Genomic DNA, 19,629 nt, shown 5'->3' on the forward strand with positions numbered 1-19,629 from the left:
CCTCAAAAAATATCATGAATCCAATCACTTTTCATTTCTTCCCTCCAACAATCTAACTAGTATCCATTTTTGTCCAGCGTTAGTTTCTCTTTACACAGAATAATCCTTTTAAAAGATGAGTCAATCAGGTCACTTCATTGCTTAAAATGTTTCAGTAGCTTCCCAATACACTTCATCTAAACTCTATTACTGCCTGCCTCTCTGACTTCATCTTCCCTGGCTTTGTCTTCCTCGGCCAAACTGGCCTTCTTGAGGTTCTTCAAACATGCCAAATGTGCCCCATCAACACCTATACAAATACTATTATTCCCTTGGTTTAGAATGCTTTACACCAAGTTATCTGTATGGCTCCCTCCTTCACTTTTTTCATATATGTGTTCTGAAATATCATAATAGACTCTCATTTCTACCCTTCATAAAACAGTACTAAGCTCTATTTTTTTATCCGCTCTAACCCCTGCCACCTACTCCCCATCTCTATCCTTTATCTGTTTTATTTTTCTTTATTATCTATCACTTCATGAATTATATATCTATATTGCTGGTCTTCCCACACTAGAATGTTAAGTCCACAGAGAGCAAGAAATTTTGCTTTTTGTTTTGTTTTTCCATACCTATATCCCTCTGTCTAGAATACTGTATATGATAGAGCCTCAATGAATATATTTATAATTAATTGATTTAATATTTCTATTGATAATCCAATTTAACTTTGACTTCAACAGATTTTCTCTGGAGAATCAGAGTATAAATCATATCATATCATCAACAAAAAGCCCCTTATAGAATGCATTTAGGGAGCTCCCAACGAAAATAATTTGAATGAAGATACTTACTATGCTCTGATTTTACCACCCACCAATTAGATGGACGCCTGGAAATTCTTCGACTTCTCGTGATAGTCGAAGTCATTTCTTCGGATACAAGTTTGTTCTTCTTTTCACGGTCCCCATTTTTTTTCCGATTTTCTACATGAGGAACATTAGTGCTACTTTTCTTACTTCCTAAATTAAACAAAACCATAAGAACAATTCATAATCTGCTGAGTCAAAGTTTTTTCAGAAAACTACAACAGATTATATATATATATTCCAAAAAGGAAAAATGAAATATATCATTCCTTCCAACTACTTACCAATTTCCCAATTAAAAGAAAAAAAAGGTAGCTACTTCTTTTCTGTTTTGAAATAATTCATGATTTTTGCCAATCTACTTTTTGGAAGAGGAAATTTAAAGTAAGTTTTCAATAAAGATGTCTTTCCTATATAAAGAAAAGATTGTGAACAAAATTTAAAAAGAGGAAATAGAAAAAAAGAAACAATAAATATGGCAAGCTAAACTGCTAACTGAAAAGATTTGGCATCAATAGTAATTTCATTTTATGACAAAGGAAAATGGGTAGAAAGAGAATATAGCAGAAGAGACATGTAAATTCTAGTTTTATTTTTGTGACTAACAACCAGGAAGGAGAGAAAATCAGGGAAACAGGTTATTTTAATATAAATATTGCAGCTGAGATAGGCAGGACCACCAAAGTGGGTTTAACACTGGAGAATTTTATTTTTTGAGAAACAGGTTTAAAAAATTAGATTTTAGTAGATAAAATGGAAGTTTCCTGACCATCAAATAAGAAAACAGCATGTATTAAGCATCTGGGACAAACATTACTATGGAGTCCAAAGCAGAAATTAAAATCATATCAAGTAAGAAAAAACACAGAGTAAATAAACTGCATAAAGGTATGTAAGACCAATAGAGCAGGCATTACATATAAACACATAATTAGTTATTAAACTATATAGAATAAAAAGAAAAAGGGAGAACATAGTAGAGGGTGAAATCTGAAAATACAAGACCAGAACTTTCACTAAGAAAGTAAATTTGGGGAAGTAACTCAAACAGAGAGGATATCTAACGTAAAGAATAATTTTCTCAAGGTATGAATGTAAAGAAAATTCAAAGAACAAACTATTAAACTTAAGGGATATGGAGTCACAAAAATTTATAGGTGGAATGAGGAAAAGTAATCAATAAAGACATAGAAGGAAATCAAACAAAGAAATAAGGAATGGAATAAGATTATTACGGTATCAGAGATTAGCTAGTATTTAATTAGGTGAGAATGAAAACTACATGTTAGTCATCCTGACCATCTATAGCATATTACATTGTGTTTGGCACATAGGCTCTCAATAAATTGGCAGTGAAATAACGAATCCAGGTCTAAACCAGGGTTTCTCTAGGCAATGAAAATGGCAAAAAATGCTATCCAGCATGAGCTATTTTAGATACTATCTAGGTTTTTGATCTCAAAGTATGGTTCATAGATCAGTTATACCAGCATCACCTGGGAGAGATTGTTTAGAAATACAGAATCTTGGGTCCCACCAACACGTACTAAATCAATTTATAATCAGTATTTTAACAAGATCTACAGGGAATTCAAATACACACACATTTTTCAGTCATTCTCCCAGTTAAACCTGATTGGGGAGTAGAGAGAGGAGGAAGTGAGCCAAATTATGTCAGCGATATCACTCTCTGATTCTATTTTGATAATAAGTTATAGGATTTGGCAATACTTTGAAATTGGGATAAAGAGAACAACTCATGCTTATAAAAGGAGTAAAAGGAAAATATTAGCCTTAATGAAACTGAACAAGCACAAAAAAGTTGATGAAAAAGGAACTTTACCAATATTGTGCTTAATAATAGTATCAACCAACACTTCAGAAGTGATGACAAAAGGAGATATTGGAAGAGCCACCAAGTACAAAGTAAAAATTCAACAGTAAAGATCTTTTAGGGATATAGAAAATAATAAAAGGTCAATTTACAAAACAAAGCAAAGATATAGAACTTTCAAAATCGTTACCACTGATTCATAGCTTAAATTATCTGTATAGATGCAAGAACCCTTATCGATGAACATCATTTTCCTGCCCCCTATTTTTCCACCCTCATTTTTCTTCTCCAACTCCTTTTCTTCTATTTACCGCTCCCTCGTTCCCCTTCCCTTATGCCTGCCAAAGTATCCTAAGAAACTGCTCTAATAATTGAGAGATGCTGATGACAGAGCTTATTGCCCATGTTCATGAACCAACTTAAAAAAAAATAAATGTGAACAATGATTGAGGAAAAAAGAATACGAGGGGGAAAATGTTATCACCAAAAGACTTACTTGGACAGTGATAAGAAAAAGAATATCATACAAAGTCCAAAACAAACCAATTAAGATCATTTGGAAACCAGTTCAGAATCAGGAAAAGTTAGAAACTGAATGACAAAGAATTTAGAAAATGAATAAATAAGAACACATACAGAAGATAAAACTGATATACGAACAGTCTGTACTGTGAAAAGAGTTGACTTAAAACTGAGGGAACGTGTTACAAGTAGGGCAATAGCTAGAAAAAGAGGTGACTTGTGACGAATTTTTACTACTATAAAAAAATCTCACATATTTACTTGTAAAGAAGTAGGATTCTGAAGGTGGAACATGTTTTAACAAAATTATTCATCCAAATCAGAGTAATACTTCTGTCACTGATGATAATGTATTCCAATAACCTGCAGATAAAACTGCTAAGATTAAGAACTGGAGGCTACTTTAGGAATAGGACAGATATAATCCCTGTTCTTCTGGAACTTTCCGTCTAGATTCTAGAGGGAAATACAGATATTCGGTAAGTAATTATGTCCGATAAAATGAACAGGGTGTTACTGAAGCATGTATAGGAATATATCAGGGTGGGGTAATAATTAAGGGAAGTGATATTTAAACTGAGCACAAAGCTTGGTAGGGAACAGGATACATTTAGGAAAATTTTTCTAAGCAAAAGAAACAGCATATTCAAAGGCCTACAGGCTGGGAAAGTGGTCTGTTTACAGAACTGGGAGAAAATCATTATAAAGCAACTCATATGAACTTGAAGATGCAAAGAGAAGCCAAGGGGTATGTGTGTAAATTGCTACAACAATCTAAGAATTAAATGACTCTAGCTTGGCTAAGGGGATAGCAGGAGGAACTGAGAGAATTAACAGATTTGAAAACTACTTAGGAAGAAGTTGACTTACTGACTGCATATGGATTGCTAGGTAAAGGAAAGAGTTAAAGATGATTTGGTTTCTGGAGCAATTAGATTGATTATGGCTCCATTTATGAAGATAGGAAAACTAGACGAGGAGCAAGTTTGGAGGAATTTAGTTTCCAATATGTTCAGTCTGAGAAGCCTGTTAAGGTATCAAAAGCAGAAAAGTCAACTGATTCAACCCAAGTCATCAGTTTAGGCATGACAAGTTTGTCAAAGTACCTTTCGAATTAAAGACAAATTATCTTCAGCATAAAAATATCTTTGAAATTAAATTAAGACAAATTATCTTCAGCATAAAAATATCTTTGAAATTAAATTATCTTCATATTATTTGTCTTTGAAAATTGATATAGTTGGCCTCTCAAAGAGGCTATTACTCATCCTAATCCACAAAATCTGTGAAGGTGGTACCTGAAATGGCAAGAGACTTTTGCAGATGTGATTAAGAATATAAACCTTAAAACAGTGTGATTATACTGGATAATCCAGGTTGACCTAACCTCATTACGTATGTCCTTAAAAGTAGTGGTCAGAGAGATAGGACAATGGAAGAAGTAGTAAGAGAAATTCAAAATGTGAGAAGGCTGACATTACTGGTTTTGAAGATATGAGAGAGGAGCCATGACTCAAGGAATATAGATGACTTCAAGAGGCTAGAAAAAGTACAGATTTTCTCCTAGAACCACCAGAAAGAAATGTAACCATGTAAACACCTTGATTTTAGCCCAGTGAGATCCATTTCAGATTTCTGCCCCATAGAACTGCAAGATAATAAATGTGTATTGTTTTAAGCAACAAAGTATATAGTAATTTGTTATGACAGCAATAGAAAATTAATACAATTGGTATGGTAATTAATCAGAATGTTATATTCCCTAACCTAGATAAAAAAGAATTAAATATATGTGAAAATTAGTGTGCAAAATTTAGCAAGTACTAAATAAACATTTAAAATTTATAATTAAAGAGAGTATCCTTCAAGTATACTTTCATAATACATTTCTTCCAAAGGAATTATGGACAAATCAAAATGTTGTGCCTTCGAATTTGTGAATTCATATTCTATTTAAAATACTAGTAAGAAAAAAACTTTCTTGTAATTCTCATCCTCACTTTAGTCAGATTCTTTATGTTGTATTTTCTTAAAATGGCCAACTACTAATTAGAAACTAAAAGAAGCAAAATAAGTAAGAACAATTCCAGCAAAAAAAAAATATAGGACATGCCTAACATTTACAAAAGGGGTCCACATAAATAGAAAAGGTTGCTTTTTGCCCTCTATTTTAAGCAGAATTTTTCAAAGACACAAAGGCACACATAGACAAAATGGAAATCTGACAAATATTATTTTAGGTGATATAAAGTATGTGTTATAGAATACACAAAAAGAAAGCTAAAGTAATGAGTAATTAATAATTATATTAAACTAGAATTTGTTTTTATAGAAACTAGCTTAAATATTGTGCTTTAATGTGATATTTCTCTGCTCTAAATCAGCAATATTGTATTCAACTATGCACATATACAATTCCGGTCAAGAGTTTTCTGGTTTGTTAATAGTTTTTCCAATTTGAGCATCAAAAACATTTTCATTTATTTTAAAACTTAATAGGGCTGAAAAAAAATATGGGCTCTAGGATGGGACATATTCTGGGCCAGTATTTTTTTAACCCCCTTTGAGTTTTATCTCCTACCTTATAGGATGGTCAAGAAGGATTAAATTATATTATATACATATAGTGTCTAAAACATTTGATAAGTGTTTTCTATTCCACTAACTATTCTGGAGAAAATTATTTCTATAAGAATAACTACCTTTTCTCTCTGTTACTTAAAAAGTGATACATAAATTGATCTATTCTTTATGACAGCATCATCATTAAAAACCTCAATCACTGTATAATAATGACATAAAGAGAGTAGCCATACTCCAGGTTTGTCCGAAACAATCCCAGTCAAGTTACTGTCTTTGATATCCTCTCTCGTGCTCGTGTCCCAGTCTGGATGATAAATGATACAGTGACCGAAGATAAAAAATCTATTGATATTAATTGGATAATTGTTCTCTGTGCTTCCATTTATCATCCTGTACGTTCATCTGTTGGTCTAGAGACCCCACTGGATTGATCTTTTTTAGGAGTGAAAACTGTGTCTCAGTAACCTTTGTTATTTCAGTATTTAATACTGGATCTGGCATTTAATTACTGGTAGATAAATGAGTAAATGATGAAACACAAGAGTGTGAATTTTTATCCTCTAAGAAATAGCCCCACACCATCCTGGTCCTCCCTACCACCCCCGACCCATCACTCAATTTATATTTAAATAAGCCTCAAGAATACATGATGCTGTCTTATTTGAGTTCTTGTAACTAGCTCGTTTACCAACCTTTCCCTTATATGTGCTTGCCATGTCGGAAGTACACAAAAATCAAAGGACTTGGAATTGAATTATATGTAAATAAGAGGTTCTAGAAACGAGCCTGTAGGCTTTTGAAGCTCTTTATAGATTTAGGTTTACTTTGCCTACTTCCCAAAGCTCAACAGAACTATTACAAAACATAAATGGTAGAATAACGTTCATAGGTATATTTAATACAAACACTTACCTGCAGGTGGCATTTGATTTTTGGAAATATGAACATTTCTCATTTCTTCACACTCTTTCATATTTCTGTCTGAGTTTCTCTGTGACTTGTCTTGGGCAATATGTGACATATTTATATTTTTATCTTTAGACTGTTCCACATCAACCTGTTCTTCAACTACTTTGGCCTTAAATTTTCTTTGTTTTTGTTTTATATTCCTTTTGTTTCCAGATGATTTTTCTGCTTTCTCAGAATACATTTCATATTTTGTAGATCTACAATTACTTTCCATTTCCTCTGTCAAAGCACAATTTCTGCCCAGTTTTTTTTGTTCAGAGGGCTGAGATTTCTCTACTGGGTGAGCTTTGCCAGAATGTTTGTCACTTGTCACAGTTGCAGGTGATAAATTGTGATGTTTTTCTTTTGACTTCTTACTTTGAAGGAGTGTGGTGCTCATAGTAGGGGATACTGTGCGTTGTTTCCGAGGCACAGCCTTTCTTGGTATAGTAATCCAAGATCGATTAGCAAAACTTCTATCTGATTCATCAATTATAAATTCATCCTCTAACAACTTCGTATCTTTTGCAGGAGATGAATGCAGTGGAGCAGTTTCTATATGCCTAACAACAGGACTAGAAGAGAATATTACAATAAATAATAGCTCAAAAAAAAATAAAGCTCTTACTTTTTCTTACTGAAGAAAATAATCTATATAATAAATAAAATCTACGTATCTTTTAAAGAGCAGTTCACGTCTCCTCAATTTTATCTTACCCTTAAAAAACCTTCCCTCCTTTCACATTTCTATACTATCTGATCTTACTCATTTGTAACACTAATGGGATCACAGAAATTTAGAGCTGGAAGAAAGCTTGGACCTTAACTAATTTGATGCTTCCCACCCATTATATAGTTATTAAAAAGTTGAAATCCGAGATGTGTAAATATAGCCAGATACATTGACTGAGAGTCCAAAACTGTATGCCATCATTATATGTTACATATAATTACATAATTATATATTTTATACAATATTATGTGTATATATATGTAATGTTATATAAAAATTATATGTTTGTATATTTATATTGGGGCCTAAATTAGATTTCTAGATCAAATTCCAACATAAGGGGCAGCTTCCCTCACACTAACAAGTCGCAGATACCAGTAGTGTATCTGAGAATTCAGCTCAATTCTGACACTATCTACTCAAAGATACTGTCAGATTCCACAGGTTACGGGTTCAATCCTACAAGACTATCCCCATCTCCACCTCACCCCACACACATACACACTTCAGACGCCATTTACAAGCCCAGACTATCTGTGCTTCCGAATAACTAGCTACAAACTAGAAGTTCTCAAAAACCCCCTCCAAGTCAGAATGCCAATCACAAGTCCAGATAGTTAACTATCTACTTCTGACCAACTGGCTATAAATGAGATGTCACAAAACTTATCTACTTCTGACCAACTGGCTATAAATGAGAGGTCACAGAACTTAAAGAAACTTGTTACTTACTAGATCATGGGTTTATTGTAAAAGGATATAAATGAGGAAAAGCCAGATGGAAAAGAAGCATACGGAAAGGTATGTGGGAAGGCACTCGACTCTTGCCACATCTCCAAGTGTTCATCAACTTGGAAGCTCTCCAAACCCCATCCACTTGGCTTTTTAATGGAGGCTTTCTTACATGGTCATGATTGATTAAATCACTGGTCATTGGTGATTGGCTAAACCTCCAGCCCTTCTTCCCTCCCTGGAGGTCTGTGATGGGACTGAAAATTCCACGGTTAAGTTCCGTTGGCAAATCAACCCCATTGTTACAAATGCTTTCTAAGAGTCATCTCTTTACTATAACAAAAGACACCTTTGTTTCACTCTCAACACTTAAGAAATTCCAAGAGTTCTGGGAGCTCTGAACCAGGAATTGTGGATGAAGACCAAATATAAATGAGAAATATATTTTGGTCAATCTATATGACCAAATATATATTTCTTATAAATCACAATATCGCAACATCCAAAATAAGATGATTTCTCAGATACCTTCAAGTCTAACATTCTAAGAAAATACTTATATATCATATACTAAAATATATAAAAATTCCAAATCTGAATAATTCACACATATTTTCACATGTTTCAATACTGTATTGTAATCATGGTATAGAAGCAAATGGAGAATACCCAGAAAAGTAAGTGCATTGGGATTAAACAGAACCTCTTCCAATTAGTTGGGAAACCTTTCAGAGAAGGAAAAAATTATTCAAAGAATGATATCCCTCCAAAATTCATAAATTAAAATCTAATACCCAATATGACAATATTTGAGGGTGGGGCCTTCAGTAAGTGATTAGGTTATCAGGGTAGAATGGTCATGTATGGAATTAGTACCCTTATAAAAGAGGCCCCAGAGAGCCCCTTGCCACCTTCTACCATTTGTATAGCAAGAAGACAGCCATCTACGAACCAGCACTCAAACCTCACTAGACACTGAAACTATATGAACCTTGATCTTGAACTTCTCAACCTCCAGAACTGTGAAAAATAAATTTCTGTTGTTGGAAGCCACCCAATCCACTGTAGTCTGTTATAGTAGCTCGAATGGACTAAGACAACGCTATTAAAGTACAGAACAGAGAACAATGAACTCTGGCTAGGTAGAAAAATCAAAAAAGAGGAAATGAAAGAAAATCAGAAGGAAGAGCATATGCAAAAGCAATGAAGCAAGAAAGCATCAGGAATAGGGAGTAGTTATATTTGGCCACAGCAATTAAACATAAAATTAACTTTATTCACTAGTTCATTAAAAAGAACATTCAAAAAAATTTTTTTTTGGACAGAGATATAATTAGCCCATAAGTGTAACATATTTGTATCAGATGGTAGGCAACATCCAAACATGGGGTAAAAGATTCCAGAGAGGGAGAGACAGAGAGGTGGGGGGAGAGGGAGACAGAGAGATCTCAACTACAGAGCAGAGGCTGAACAAAAAAGGAATTTCATTCACTCATTAAGTTTTCATAAAACCTTCCTAACATATTCACATATTCCTATAGATATCACAGAAAACATAAAAGAAACTCTAACTCCTGGAAAGAAAAGCTTATTTGTTAATCTACTGAGAAAGACATACATAAAATAGTTAAACTAAAATGCAAGGCATAAACTTTAAATAACACTAGAGTTGAGACTTGGAAAAAATTAGAAGACTAGCATGGCCTTAAAAGAAAATGGAGATTGGCATATGCCAAAGGCAAAAGGTGTACTGAAGCAGGAACAGCTGCAAATATGTATGACCAAGTTGGCAGAAATGGTTAATTAGTGACAATGGAGGCCTTAAATACCAGCTGACAAATCTGAAGTTATTCTATAGACCAGTGGTTCTCACCCTAGCTACCATTAATCCTAGCTAATTCTAATGTGTAGCTGCAATTAAGAATCACTGTTTTTGACACTGCAGAACAATTGACAGTTTTCAACAGGTATGAACAGACTGAAATTTACTTTATAACTATCCTTTTATTGGCACATCAGTAGAAAAAAATTTAAAACACTTAGTGAAATCCTGATAATTCTGTTTCTAAATACTGCCTTCATCTTGGATATCATGTAAACTAGAAAGTGATGATGAGCGGAAGCAATGAAAGCTGAATAAATTTATCTTCTGTCACATCTAATTTAGTTCCTATTAAATTATGGGTTTGGAGTGATTTACTGGTAAGAAACTACACCTTCCTTACAGGTTAGGCATAATTTCAATTAACTTTTTGTCAATTAAGATTCCAGTTAAATAGCATAGAAAGTGTTCATAAAATGTGAAAGAAAAAATATCTCAAAGGACAGTTTCTTAATAACTCACCTGGATTCACTTTTCCTTTTTAAAGTTTCTAAAAACAATGTTGAAAAACTCTTTTTAGCTTGTGATTGAATTTCATATTCTGAACCTTGTATTCTTTTCTGCGATGCTTCTGCCAGTTTCCTCTCTTGTGGTCTTCCTGATACTTCATCCTGTATATCTGATACTTTATTCTCTATTTCTGCTTTCTTGGAAATATCTTTATCTACTTTCTTCGAAATATCTTTATCTTCAAAGTTTAACCTAAAAGGTTAAAAAGAAGATAAGCTGCTGAATGCTCCCACAGTTTGCTGAGTTACAAGTTTTCCTGAACTCCCTTACAGTGAAAACACAGACCACTTACAAAAATTTCCTGAGCCTTTATTTAAAATGTATAAATGCTGATTTGTAATCCCTTACAAAAAATTTAAGGCAAATTGCTCAGAAAAATTGTTTTGTATTTGTCAATAAAAAATAAAACAGTTAAATCATACGCCAAGGAAATGTATAGCTTATAGCTAAATTTCTCAAACATTTAATATGTATTCAAAGCATTTGGAAAATCTTATTAAAATGTAGATTCTGATTCAGTAGGTCAGGGGCACGGTTTGAAATTCTGTACAGCAGGTTCTCAAATAAGATAATTTCGTTCAGCATTTCATTAGACCGTTGATGAGATACTTACCTCTTGTTTATGTCAATCAGCCTATGGTAAAATTGGTTTTGTAACACATCATTTTGCTTAAAATCAAAGAACCTAATAATGACGTTTAGTGAGGACTTACTATATTACTAACAAGCTTCCAAAAAACGCCATTACTCTTTATCCTTAGCCACAGACCATACTTTGAATACTAAAATCTTAGAATGTACCTCACTCTTTGGTTTCAAAAATCACATAAGACCCTAGAGAGAAATTACACTCACTGCAGGGGTCTACAATAGCAAAAGGCCTTACATGATCTACTTTGCTTTTTAAAGGCCAAGGAGAAAAGCCAAGAAATGGATATTGTTAACCACAACTCATCCTTATTAATACTTATCCTCTGCTACCCAGAGAAATAAACTGTTACATACCTACCCTTGTAATTACAAATAACACAGAGGAAACACCAATTGTTTCTCTTAGGAAGTTATAAAATCTTATGATCAAAAAAAAAAATGTTTTTCCATAGTCTATGGAAAAGTTACCCCTAGATTTTCTGAAGTACACTTTAAGGCCTCCTTATTAAACATAAATTTAATATATACTGAATGTATGTTATATTATTCTCATAATGTTAATATTCCTCAATATTTACTATAAAATACACAAAAGATTATACTTTTTTTTAAATAAAAGGTAAAAATTCTATACTAGGATTAATATTATTTAAATAAATAAAAGTTCACCTTTTTTTGGTTTTAAGAGAAATCTCTGTACTTGAAGACAGCATATTTACTGAATTTTCAAAAGTGTAGGTCTCTCTCTTTTGGGCAATAGATGAAATAGCATTTTGCGATACAGATGTTTTTGGATCCAAAAGAACAGAAGGTGAGCCAACAGATAAGTAAAATTCCTCATCGGCTTCATTGTGATGATCTTTTAGTTTTTTATTTGACATTTTTCTTGAGTCAGGTGTATTTTTAGAGCCAACATCTGTTGCCAAAGTTTTCTGATGATCTTCATGGGTATGAACTAGAAGAAAATTATATAAAGATTTTTAAAAGTTTTTAAATAATATTAGGACCAAATAAGCTTTTTAAAATTCATCAACAATTAGAAAGTTTTCAGAAGACGCAGATCATTTACATTTACAATCAAAGGTCTATAATTAAGTATGTACTTCAAAAGTTATAATTTATCAAATTAATAAAATGAAATATATATTTGGTCCATGCTCTGAAATTTTGAAATGTAGTAAATCCTCATAGAAAATTCACAATTTTATTGATATAGTTAATTTATTTAAGATCTGAATAAATCTATACACAGCTAAAATAATGAAGTAATCTTAGAGAAATTATGAGATTTAATCTTGAAGTTAAGAGTCAGTAAAAAGGGCAGCTAGATGAACATATATTTATACATATACATACACAGATGTAGATATATAACAGATACAGAGATCTATAGCAAATATATATATATAAAGAGAATATGTGTGTGTATAAAGAGGAAATATATATATGTATATTCTTTTAACCTCAACCTTCAAATATCAAAGAAAAAGTAGAATGACGGGGTATTATTCATATAGATTCATACCATTTAGAAGCAAAGATTAAAAATTAAAAATACGACCAAAAATAGTTTTTGATTCTGGAATAAGATGGCAGAGCCACTTTTTCTCACTTTTCACTCTAAATACAACTAAATTCCCTGATAATTACCTATCGAAAAACAATAATAGAACTGTGAAAACTGGAAGGAAGAAGGTATATTTTCTAGGAACCTCAAGCCGTAAGCAACAACAGACAATATGGTGAATCCCCTAGGTTTGCCTTATATCTCCTATATACCTCCAGACTGGGCACTAGAGAGGCCTGCAACCTAGAATGGCCAATAGGTATAGGGGAGGGGAAAAAAACCTACATTCTCTGGCCAAAAGACTTAGAGAAGGGAAACACAACAGAAACCTAGTGGGAAACTCCCATTCCCACTCCACAGCCCCCCACATGGGGCATTCTGCAGCACTGGCAAGGCAGCAAAGCCAGGCCATACTCCCTAGGTGTTACGGGACAGCAGCAGCAGGGAGCAAGGCCCTGTGCCAACTCTGTCCTTGGGCCGACCCAGTACCCACTTTAATAATCTGAGTATTTAGGACATAGGATCCACAGGAAGCTGCACAATAGCGAATCCTCTGACCTTCCCAACCACTGCTTCACAGACCAAGGTGACATTTTGATCCGCTGGTACTATTTACACTGCAAGTCATCTTAGACCCTGCTTCCAATGAGAGCACCGATGGACAGTGTAATCTGAGGCAGGAATAGCATAAGAGAACCCTGCATCCCCCTATCCTGTCCTCCACCTAGTCACATGGAGATCCATTGCCAGAAGCTTTTGACCCTAACCCCCTTGAGTGTACAAGGAAGGACATCAGGATGTTCAGGAAAGCACCTTCCATCCACCCACACAGCACTAGCAAGAACTGAGCTAGAATCCTAGCAGCGCTGGTTAAAGAAGCAGACTAAAATACCACTGCAAGGACTCTAATAAACATTTAACTGTCATTGGAAATAAAATCGTAAAAGTAAGCAAAAACCTATGTACTACAACAAAGGATTTAAATATAACCTAGAGTCTCCTAACATAATAACCAAAATGTCGAGGATACAATCAAAATGACTCATCATACCAAAACACTGGAAAAAACACAACCTGAACAAGAAAATATGATCAGTGGATGCAAATGGACAAAGACGTAATTATTTAACAAGAATTTTAAAGGAGTAATCATAAAAATATTTTAACAATCAATTATAAGTACTCTTGAAACAAATGAAAAAACAAACTACTAAAGATAGATATAAGAGTTACAACAGAGCCAGTTGTTTCAGACTTTAGCCATTCTGATGGTTGTGCAGTGGTATCTAATTATTGTTTTAATTTAAAATTTCCTAATGACAAGGATGATTAACAAATGAAAACCACAATGAGATACTACTTCACACCCATTGGAATGGCTATTACCAAAAAAAAAAAAAAAAAAAAAAAAAAAAAAAAAAAAAAAACACACCACACAGAAAATAACAAGTTTCAATAAGAATGTAGAGAAAATGTAATCTTCAATACTGCAAGGTGGGAATGTAAAATGATGCAGCCACCATAGAAAACAGTTTGGTGGTTCCTCAAAAAATTAAAAACACAATCATCATACGATCCAATAATTTCTTTTCTGGGTATATATCCAGAAGAACTGAAAGCAGGGAATGTAAGACATATTTATATACCCGTTCATAGCAACATTATTCACAATAGACAAACGGTAGAAACCACCTAAATGTCCATCAATGGACAAATGGATAAAACAAAATGTGGTACATACGTACAATGGAATGTTATTCAGACTTGAAAAAGAAGGAAATTCTGACACATGCTACAACATGGATAAACCTTGAAGACATTATGCTAAATGAAATAAGCCAATTGCAAAAGGACAAATATTGCATGATTCCACTCATGGGGGTATTTAGAGTAGTCAAATTCAGAGACAGAAAGTAAAAAGGCGATTACCAGAGGCTTTGGGGGAGGGTGATTGCTTAAATGGGTATAGAGGTTTGAGTTCACAAGATGAAGTAGTTCTGTGGATGGATGGTGGTGATGGTTGAACAACGTGAATATACTTAATGCAAATGAACTGTACATTTAAAAATGGTTTAAGGTAAATAAGATAAATCTTATTATTTTGCCATAATTTTTTAAAAATTATTTTTAAGAAGGAATATAAAACAAATAACGTGTTTAAATATAAGTATTGTTTAAAACAAAAATAAAGTCTTGTTAAAACATCAAAATATGTAATAACAATTTAAATATAAGCTAAAAGGAATAAAATATATGACAATACCAAGTCAGTTGAGAATTAGAGAGTTGTTCTGGTTACTTTGTCTGCATAATAAATAACTCTTTAACTTGGTGGTATAAAACAACCACTATTGTGTTCATGGATTCTATGGGGCAGGAATTCAGCAAGGCACAGTAGAGATGGCTTGTCTCTGTTCCATGAAGTCCAAGGCCTGGAATCATTTGGAAGCTTTCTTATTCACATGACCAACATGTAGGGCTGGCTATAGGCTGAGGGACTATTTTTATGTATCTCTGCAAGTAGGTTTGTGTGGGCTTCCTCATAACATGGTGTCCAGATTCCAACGGTGGGGAGAGGAGAGAGTCATATCTTAAGAGGGAAATAAGGAGGGAGAAAGGGAGCTAAGCAGAAGCCTTATAGCCTTTTATGACCTAACCTTGGAAGTCACACAGTATTACCTACGATATAATATGTAGAAACAACCTCACTGAAGGGGTGTGAAAAAAAGATATTGACCTAAGTAAGATTAGAAATGAGTAGAATCTGTAAAACTAAAAGTTAAAGAAATTGTACATAAGCACTGTACTTTACCTGATAAAACTGTTTTCACAGGGTACGAGTCAACAATTCTGATACTGTTATACATGTATATAAATTAAAATATTAAGTAAATAGATGGTGAATGGTGGGTGCCAAGTTTCACACTCATGGACTGGGAGTTTACAGATAAGCAAGGGAAGGAGGCTAGAATAATCTATGCACTAATGGATTAGAGTTAGAGACATCAGTATGAACTCACATTTAGCTTAATAAAGATACAGATATCACACAGATAAATATTTACAGATATATGTATATATACCAGTTAGTATACACATAATTACCTTGCTCTGTCAGTTGAGATGGTCTTCAAGCAACAAGATCCCAGGAGCAACAGCACACCTAGCACCCAGATCTTGGTTCCTAATACCACTCTCCAGTAAAAGGAACCATTGGCTCCTTGGAGAAATAACTGATTCTAAGATATAGGCAGGAAATATATAAGATGAGCCTGGAGCATCTTGTAGTTTCAGAAGGTAAAAAAGTGCTCAAAAGCAACAAAAACAGAGCACATCAAAGGAGCATAGGAGCCAAGGAAATAACTTCTAATAATAGCCAAAGGCTGGAATAATTTGAATAACAAAATTACTAAAATTATTGGATAATCCAAAGTATAAAATAAACTTCCTACTTCAAAAACTAGAAAAAGAAGAGCAAAATAAACCCAAACCAAGGAGACTAATGGAAAAAATAAGAACAGAAATCAATGAAATTGAAAACAGGAAAAGAATACTTTTTCTTTGAAAAAGTAAATAAAGATTATAAATATCTAGCAAAGTCGACAAAGACAAAAAGTCGCAAACCACCAATATCCAGAATAGTGTATATCAAAACAGATCCTGCAGCCATTAAAAGGATAAAGTAATTTGATGATCAAATTTATGCTCATAAATTCAACAAGTTAGAAGAAATGGACCAATTCTTCAAAAACTACAAACTACCAAAATTCTGCCAAGATGAAATAAATAGTCTTATAACTATTAAAGAATTGAATTTGTAACGTAAAAGTGCTTGAAAAAGAAATCTCATAGATAAGATATCACTGGAAAGTTTTATACCAAACATTCAAAGAAGAATTAAAACCAACTTCATATAATCCCTTCTAGAAATAAGAAGAGGGAATAATTTCCAACTCATTTTATAAAGTCAGCATTACTTTGATGCCTAAATCATACTAATATAGCATTAAAAAAAACTACAGATAAGTATCTCTCATTAACTTATGTACAAAAAAATTCTCAACAGAACTTTAGCAATTCATATCCAACGATGTATAAAAATTAGTAATACACCATAACTGACATTTATAGACAGGCACACTGAACAACAGAATATATTTTTTCAAGTGTTCATGAAACATTCATAAGGAAAGACAATATCCCAGGTCATAAGATAAATCTTTACAAATTTAAAAGAACCAAAATCATAGTGTATACTATGCCATAAAGGAATCGAGATTAGAAAACAGAAAAATAAAAAATCCCTACTTAGATTAATACAACAGGTTAAAGAGGAAGACTCAAAGTGTATAAAAAAATATACAGAAATAAATGGTACTGTGGTACCAAAAATGGTACCAAAAGGGTACTGTGAATAATGCTACTATAAACACTGGGGTACAAGTATGTTTGAGTACCTGTTTTCAATTCCTTTGAGTATAAACCTAGGAGTAGAATTGTTCGGTCACATACCAATCCTAGACTAAAAATTTTTTGAGGAACTACTAAACTTTTCAACAGTGGCTGCACCATCTTATATCACCACCAGCAATGCATAAGAGTTCTAATTTATCCACATCATCATCGACTGTTGTTTTCTTTTAAAAAAAAAAAAAAATAGCCATCCTTGTATAATGTAGTATCCTACTGTGGTTTTCATTGGCATTTTTTTAATGACTAGTAATGCTGAGCATCTCTTCATGCATTCTCTGGCCAATTAAAGAAATGTTTATTCAAGACTTGTCCATTTTTTAGTTGGGATGTTTATTTTTGTTGTTGAGTTTCAGTAATTCTTTATATATTCTGGATAGAAATCTCTTATTAGATATACTATTGGCAAATATTTTCTCCCATACTGTTGGTTATCCTTTCACAATATGGACAGTGTCCTTCAGACTAACATTTTTGAAGGACATAAATATGTAAGACATATGTTCTCATGTAGAATACCTAAATAACATAAAAATATAAATTCTCATGAAATTACTGTACAAATTAAATACAATTCTATTTAGAATCCCAACAAAATTCTATTGAGAACTGGATAAAACTAAAACTTCATAGGAAAAAAAAAGTCTGAGAATGGCGGAGGAATGACTATAAAAGTAAACATCTTTATATCAGCATATATTACAAGCTACTATTAGTAAAACAGTAGTGTTAACATTAAGAATACACAAATAGACCAAAACTCAAAAGTATATTGAATGATATGTGAGATTTAAAACATGATAAAAGCAGTAATTCAGAAAGGAATAAATTATTTAATTAATAATTGAACCTGGAAGAATTGACTATCTGGAAGAAAACTATAACATTCTGTCACATTACCTACCAAAACACATTCCAGAGGGATTAAAACTTTGAATTAAAAAAAAGATGTTAAAATGAAAATCTAACACAGAAAATGTGAGATAAAAATTATTGTTCTAAAATAAAAAGAAAAAACTCTATTTGAAAACTACTAAAGCTATAGTTCCTATAATAATTCTTATTTATTATCTCTTACTACATCCTAATAAGCAATGCCCCCACCACTAAAACAAAGAAACAAATAATCAAATAGAACTTATTCATGGTTATTAAAAAAAAAAAAAAACCGACCATGGACTTGAAAGCAAAAACAACTTCATTTCACAATTCTGCCTAAGCTGTCACTTGAGCCAATGTATACACCACCTTCAGCATTTTGTACTTCTTAAACGTATGTAGGCAAATAATACCCATGGGCATGCCACCAACCTGATTTGCTGACAGCCTCATTTGGTTCTACAGTCAACTGCAGAGAGGTTTCTTTCTTTCTTGAAGAAACTGGAACTGACTTTGGATGTGATTTCTGGCACTGAGTCTAAAAGAAATACAACATTAGATCTACTCTATTAAATTATCAATTCTGATTAAATACATTTGTTGTTAAATTGGAAAAAAAACAAGTATTTCAAAACAATAAACCAGCTAGTAGAGTTGTACACTTAAATTTGGTATTACCTAGTAAAGTTGAAATTTCATATAACCTATCAGAGAAACAATGTTGCTCTAAACAGCAAAAATCTATGCTGACTGAAGATTGGATGACTAAATTATGGTAGTCATATAACAATATCACATATACAATAGCGAAGTGAATAAACTACAGCAATATGAAAATGTGATTGTTAATCAAAAAAAGTAAGTAGAAGTATATAATAAAAAAAAGTTGTAGAAGTATATAATAATCCTATTTATGTAAAGTTCAAAATAAGTGCAAAAACGATGTACCGTATTTAGAGATTCACTCTGCAGGAAAAGAGTTAACACAGCAGGCCTAATCGTTTAAAGGGCCCACTTACAGGGCTAACCCTTGGTTGACACCTGGGGACTTTGGCTTTCAGAACGTTTCCTCCATCACCAACTGATAAGGTTGTGCCTGCTCTGCCATCCTGCCTAGACTATTGTGTAAACAATCTGATTTATGGTGAATACCTGTCTTTTTGCTTCAGAGAGTACAGAATTTGTTAGGGAGATGGTGCTTATGTAACACGCCTCCAATAAAAATGAGCTAAGTCTCAAAAGGCTTCCCTAGGCAAAAAGACTATACACGTTTTACTGCATTAACTTCTGGAGGCAATGAGTGCACCCTATGTGGCCCCTTTGGGGAACACAGGAAGACTGTCACGCATTCCTCCCAACTGATGCACCTTTCCCCTTACTGCTCTGGCTGTGTATCCTGACTATGTGGCTATAATAAATCCCAGTCATGAGTACAACTACAAGCTGAATTTCATGAGTCCTTATAGT

General features: G+C 33.1%; 1 protein-coding gene across 6 annotated transcripts in view; it reads right to left on the reverse strand.

Moving 5' to 3' along the window:
- Nucleotides 1-19,629, reverse strand: part of CENPC (centromere protein C) — a 74,952-nt gene that overhangs the window by 40,262 nt on the left and 15,061 nt on the right. For all 6 annotated transcript variants that reach the window (XM_011360648.2, XM_023530916.1, XM_023530915.1 and 3 more), the window contains 4 exons: nucleotides 11,916-12,201; nucleotides 10,548-10,787; nucleotides 6,703-7,313; nucleotides 837-1,004 (listed from right to left, as the gene is read on the reverse strand). In XM_011360648.2, coding sequence (XP_011358950.1) covers nucleotides 837-1,004; nucleotides 6,703-7,313; nucleotides 10,548-10,787; nucleotides 11,916-12,201 — 1,305 coding nt within the window. The remainder of the gene's footprint in view (nucleotides 1-836; nucleotides 1,005-6,702; nucleotides 7,314-10,547; nucleotides 10,788-11,915; nucleotides 12,202-19,629) is intronic.

This window comes from Pteropus vampyrus, unplaced genomic scaffold (genome assembly GCF_000151845.1).
Source record: "Pteropus vampyrus isolate Shadow unplaced genomic scaffold, Pvam_2.0 Scaffold57, whole genome shotgun sequence".
NCBI lineage: Eukaryota > Metazoa > Chordata > Mammalia > Chiroptera > Pteropodidae > Pteropus > Pteropus vampyrus.